This window comes from Primulina huaijiensis, chromosome 10, assembly GCF_012295235.1.
Source record: "Primulina huaijiensis isolate GDHJ02 chromosome 10, ASM1229523v2, whole genome shotgun sequence".
NCBI lineage: Eukaryota > Viridiplantae > Streptophyta > Magnoliopsida > Lamiales > Gesneriaceae > Primulina > Primulina huaijiensis.
In genome coordinates this window covers 17,988,875-17,994,874 of record NC_133315.1, presented here as the reverse complement: position 1 = coordinate 17,994,874, position 6,000 = coordinate 17,988,875, and the positions used below count along the sequence as shown (strand labels likewise).

The following is a 6,000-nucleotide window of genomic DNA, read 5'->3' as shown; positions in this document are numbered from 1 at the left end:
ATCACGTGCATCGTATCAAAAATCGAGATTCATATTTATGATTTAAAAATATATTATTTTAAAAGACCGGTGTAGGAGACTAGGAGTTTGTTTCACTTCCATTTGTCTAAAAGCCAACTTCCGTTTTGAAGTCAACGTGTGGTATTTAAAGTTTCAACTTTATTAGATATATTTTTATATATAAATTAAGGATTTTGTGCTCATTATATGCATTGTATTAATTCATAATTATTATAAAAAATAATTTTTTTGACATAAAATTAAATTTTTTCATAAGTTAGATTGAATTAGAAATCTATATCACAAAATTGACATGTAAAATGATTTCAAAAAAGTTTTTGGGTTACAAATTAAATATCAAACAATATAACTTATAATAAAAATATTAATTTTTTAAACAAATTTAATATGAAAACTTAATTTATTGAACTTAATATTCGATGTTGGATTGGGATTATAGTCTAACTCAAGAGAATATTAGAACTCACTCAAATGCAAAATTCAGTTTGGATTCGCGACAAACTCAGCTCGGGTCAAACAACTCGCTAATAGTTTAGCTCATTTAAAATTCTTAGCTATATAATCGGGAAAATTACTATCCACATGCTAGTATATGAGAGTTGTAATAAAATCTACCATTTTATGTGACATTAAGTTAACATCACACTAGTTCAATAGCTACTCTTGTTCACACCATCTATAACAATGTTACTTTTCAGGTTTGTAATTTTTTACCTTAGGAATCCATTACATGATTTTCAATTTAAACATGAGATCCGACATAATTTTAAAATTATATTTGAATTGACAAATCCATTTATTTGTTTGGATGATACATATCATAATAAATTTCATACCTCAACTAATTATTTGTTTAAATGTATTGATAGATTAAAAGGTTTCACATATATTACTATACAAAGTCGTTTAAAATATTTCTTTAAATTAAAATCTTTCGATGCAAATTAGGGGTGTTAAAATCAGACACGACCCATCAACTCGACATGATTCAACACGGAAAAAAATCAGGTTTGAGTTTGGGGTTTTCGGGTTCGGGTCAGATCGGGTTGGACCCGATAGCTGATCCGAAAAAAATGATCGGGTTGGGTTCGGGTCAACCTGGTTTGACCCGAGTTAACCCGAAAATTTTAATTTTTTTTTAAAAATATATAATTAATAAATATTGCCTACATTTTTATAAATTGTATGTCTGAAAATATTTATTGTATATTTATATCATAAATTTTCATAATTTAATATTTATTTTGAACATTTTTTATTTTTTAAATAATTGTTTATTTGATTTGGTACATATAATTTATTTTTCTACAATTAGACTATCAAATTTAAATTATATATATGAGGGATATTTTGTTATTATGTGTTTAAATTTAAATATAATTATTATAATTATTTTGAATTTTATTTAATTTTTTAAAAAAAATGCAAAATCGGGTTATACAGGTTGATCGGGTTGATTCGAGTTGAGAGTTTTCGGATTGGGTTCAGGTTGAACAATTTTTGAATATTACTATTGTTCAATCCGACCTAACATACTCAACCCATTTGAATTGACACACTCATGCAAATGCAAACTTTTAATTTGAAAGGACCTAGGTGAACAGAGTAGGGGCGTGCGCCGGTATCAGAGTAGGTGAACAGACGCTACCGCAAGCTCAACTGCCTTTGTATATAACACACTCATCCATATTTCATGAAAAATAACAATATTTTTACTTCAATTATTCATCAGCACAGCTTGGATGAAAATTATAATTGTGAAAAAGTTATTAATTAATTATAAATTTTATTATATGATTAATTTCATTCCTTGAAACCAAAAATATAAGCTAATCTTGTTCCAATGGAGATTGTTAACTTCTACTTGCTCAAAGTTGAGCACCAAGAATCAAGAAAATGCACGAGTCCACTGGTCCCCTTGGATGAAATTCCGAGCCGAGTACGATTCAACATGCTTGGCCGGAATCAAGCTACTCCAATTCACTCGTTTCGACGAATCGGAACCAAGCCCTGAACTAGCAAACTCGCCATAATACAGAGTTTTCAAAGCAAAATCTTCTTTCCAAGGCATCCATCCATCCGAATTTATCAGGGACTCCAACCTACAACGAATGAAAACCGTCCTCGAATACTCTTTCCAGGGCCTGCCCAAATAATTCCTATGTGCTTTAGGATTGCTATGGTATAGAGCCATGTATGCATCAGTGCCATTTACCAAACAGTTTTGAAAGACAAAGCCCGTTGTTTGTCCGGGGTGGATTCTGCCGTGTGCTGTCACGGCGTTCTTCTCGCCTTTTTCGGGGTGGATCTGTCGAGGGGCGACGAGGATCAAGCAATCTTGGAAGATTGCTGCCGAGTTTCCGAATATGAAGTCCACGTTGCCTTGAATACGGCAGGATTTGTAGTACTGGCGTAAGCTGTGGGAGTAGAGAGTGTCTTGATTGCCTACGAATTCGCAGTTTTGTATGATCGAATGGTCGCTGTCGGAGCGGAATGCTACTGCTTGATGAGCATCAGGACCTGCTGTGTTCTTGATTGTGAGATCACTTACCATGAATCCATCTCCTACAACTCCTGTAAACCAGATTTAATAGTAATGCTTGTTCGAATTTGTTAAGCTCTAGCTTAAACCGTGTAACACAAAGTGAAACAGATTATTTCTTCGAACAATGAATAACACTTACCAACGGTTGCAGAGTTAAACGTCGACACGCCGGGTTGGCCGACGTTCATGGAACCTGTGATGACTGTTTTGCCCATGCCATCCCCCAAGAACACCACGTTCCTTCTCTCCAACCCGACCCGAACCGTCTCCTCGTAAACTCCAGCTTTGATATGTACCACAAACAGCTTACCGGAGTCGATATCATCCGGGGCAGCATTCACCGCCTCCTGCACCGTCTTATAAGTACACCCTCCAAATTTACACACGGTAACGTCTGCCTTCAGCCCCGCCGGCACTCCGAGATTAAAACCCGACCCAGAATGGTCCGACACTGGTTCCCAGAACCCGTCTCGCTCCGTCCTGGGCGGACCCCATGACCCGGTTTTTTCCCCGTAAACGTCATAATTCTGCATCATACTCAACGCGTTGCTGCTGAGAAAGATGACGGTGGAGTTCAGAAAAGACATCGCATCGTCCACCAGATCCGTGCCGTTCACGTACTTGAGCGCCGACCAGCAGTCGTACTGGTACGCCAAAGCTGCGCCCGCCCATGCACGCGCGTCCTTGATCTCGCCTCTTGGCAACGCGTCCTTCGTCAGATTGATTCGGTAATCCGAGTAATGCAACACCTCCAGGCAAGTACTCGCCGCGGTGGAGCGGTTCAGATTCCCTGCGGACGCGTCCAAGATATTCTTCACCATGCCTTTAGCCTTCTCGTGATCCTCGGAGGAAACCACCAGTATGGATTGGATCACTTGGGAAACGGTGGCGTTTAGAGGCAGGTGGATGGATTTGGACAAGAAGGACTCGCATGTCACCGGATCACCTGACCCCTTGCAGGCTTCATGGATGGTGTCACGGCCTGGATTTCCAGCGGAGGGCGGCGGTTTGTGGTGACGAGCGGTAGAGGAACAAAGTAGAAGAGCGAGGAGTGTGATGGGAAAAAGAGCAGAAGCCATTGAAATGGAATTATTGTTCTTTACATTTTAGTTTACTGGTTTTATTTGTATGACAGTGAATCGAATTCAAGGAGATACGTAATCTTGTAAAAATAAAGTCAATATTTATTGCATATATTGGACTATATAAATTGGAACATGATAAAATTATNTATATATAAAATTTTGATATACTGCACATCTACGTGTATACTTAGGTGAGCATCGATGATGTGTTGTTCATATATTGGATGAACAATTTTTTTATGTTTTATCACATCTATTAGGTGAGTGATACGTTACACATTTATTTAATAAAATAAAAATAATTGGCAAATTATTTATAAATAAATTCACACATTGTTTACGCAAATTTAATATAATTTTTAGTATAATTGCATGATTATTGTTTAAAAAATAATCACAAATCATCCAAGACAATAATTACCAACTACAAAAAAATATTACAAAAATTTTCAATCTAATAGTTCATTGTTTTATATAAAAATCAACTGAACTGCAAAAATAATTATTTAAAAAAAATTTGTACAAACATGTGATGTGTGTCGAGATAATAAGTCGATGTACTTAGAAACATATCTATAAATATAAATCTCCAAATCTGATATTAAATGAAAAATTCTAACACTAAAATAATATCGAATCTTTTATTCAATTTTTAAATTAAGATGCATTGATTAGGTAAATTATAATTTATCTTTTTTGGCTAGGTCAGTTTTAATAATTTCATATGCTAATTTGATAATTTATGGAAAGTTTATATATGGAAAAAAGTTAATCGATGACTACAAACAAATATATAAAAATATAATTTGTTGTTCGAATGATAATTAGAGACTCAAATTGTTCGCATAACTAATTATCACGAAAGAACAATACTTGTAAAGAAAGCAAAATCGCTTGGAATTACAAGACTCTAAGTGAAGGGTGTATAGTTTTGATGACTTTTTCAAATGATAGACTTTTATGTATTTGATAGATTTTTATTGACTTTTATGGATTTTCACATATTTATAAACAGATTTTTGTGGATTCGTATAGACTTTTTTGCAAGATTTTTATAGATTTTTTTTATAGAATTTTATAAATTTTGTACTTAATTATAATATATTATATTTTATTAATTTATTTAAACCAATAATTAATTGACATATATAACATATTCATTTGAAATAATTTTTAATATTTATGTTAATAAATAAATATACTTATTTAAAACTTAAATCATTTAATCCTTACATGTATATATATGTGGGTTTGTATGCACGTTTGTAAATTTTTTAAAATACATTAATCGATTAATCTGTAATCTTGTTTTTTAATTGAAAATATACATGTGAAAAGAATATTATTTAGCATTGTGAGAATATAATTTTGTCTAAAAATATCATAGCTTATATATTAATTGAAAATGCTAATTTTTTTTAAAAATCGTGGTTGTTGCGAGGCTATTCAATTATTAAGAATTAAGCGATATTTTTTGGATCGTCTTTTATTATTATTGAATATCACATTAATTTGTATAAATCATAAATTAAAAATATCAAAATCAATTATAGAATTCAAAATTTTCTATGATATTAAAATAAAAAATATTAAATAAAAAAACAGCCAAAAAATGAAAATTTTCAAAAAAAAAAAGATGAAAACATATATAGGAATACACTTCAAAAATTTGAGAGAATGATTGAGATATATGAGAGGAGAGAAGATAAGAAGAGAGGTGATGTAAAGCGACAGAGAGAGAAATAAATAGGTTGTGTATGAGTTAGAAGTTTTAAAATCCATCCAAATCTATAAGTTTAACCAAATACAATTTTTGACAATTTATAGTTATCTCTTAAGCTTTAATGTTTGTATGTTAATGAATTACATGAAGTTATTAAAAGTTTATTGAAAATTTGAATACCTATAGACTTTTATAGACTTTTTAAAATTCAATGTTGAATAACACTTGACTTTTTAAAACTCTGTGAAAGTCTATTTTGAATACTACTAGACTTCTATGTGATATGTAAAAGTCTTAATTGAATACATCTAGATTTTTAAAGTCATTAAAAGTCAATAAATATCCTACATGGAATATACCCCCAAGTTGGAACAAAGATTTGGTAATTGACAAAATAATCGTGTAGACAGACTGAAAGATCTCAGTCGATGCCAAATTGCATCAGACTTCATTGAGTTTGTTCTCACTATCTCAGCTAACCGTTTATTTATCTAAAACGAGCGCTGGTTCAAAATTGAATATGTTAGAAGACAAGTAAATATATCGACCCAAAACATGACTAATGCGACTCTTCACCATGCTTGTTTTGATATTTCTAACGTAATTCAAACATCATTATGGACTCC

The 6,000-nt window shown here is 32.3% G+C and overlaps 1 protein-coding gene across 1 annotated transcript; it reads right to left on the bottom strand.

The window, feature by feature from the left end:
- Nucleotides 1–1,635: 1,635 nt before the first annotated feature.
- LOC140986722 (probable pectinesterase/pectinesterase inhibitor 51) lies at nucleotides 1,636–3,677 on the bottom strand. Its single transcript, XM_073455047.1, has 2 exons — nucleotides 2,706–3,677; nucleotides 1,636–2,595 (listed from the first exon to the last, which is right to left on the bottom strand). The coding sequence occupies exons 1-2, from the start codon at nucleotides 3,643–3,645 to the stop codon at nucleotides 1,910–1,912; spliced, it is 1,626 nt and encodes a 541-aa protein (XP_073311148.1). The 5' UTR covers nucleotides 3,646–3,677; the 3' UTR covers nucleotides 1,636–1,909.
- Between the last annotated feature and the right edge of the window lie 2,323 nt (nucleotides 3,678–6,000).

What these genes read in the sequence shown, in the direction of transcription:
- LOC140986722 (XM_073455047.1), bottom strand. Translation starts at nt 3,645, where the DNA reads ATGGCTTCTGCTCTTTTTCCCATCACACTCCTCGCTCTTCTACTTTGT. An exon ending in GTTTAACTCTGCAACCGTTG is followed by an intron (nt 2,596 to 2,705) that starts GTAAGTGTTATT and finishes TCTGGTTTACAG; the next exon opens with GAGTTGTAGGAGATGGATTC.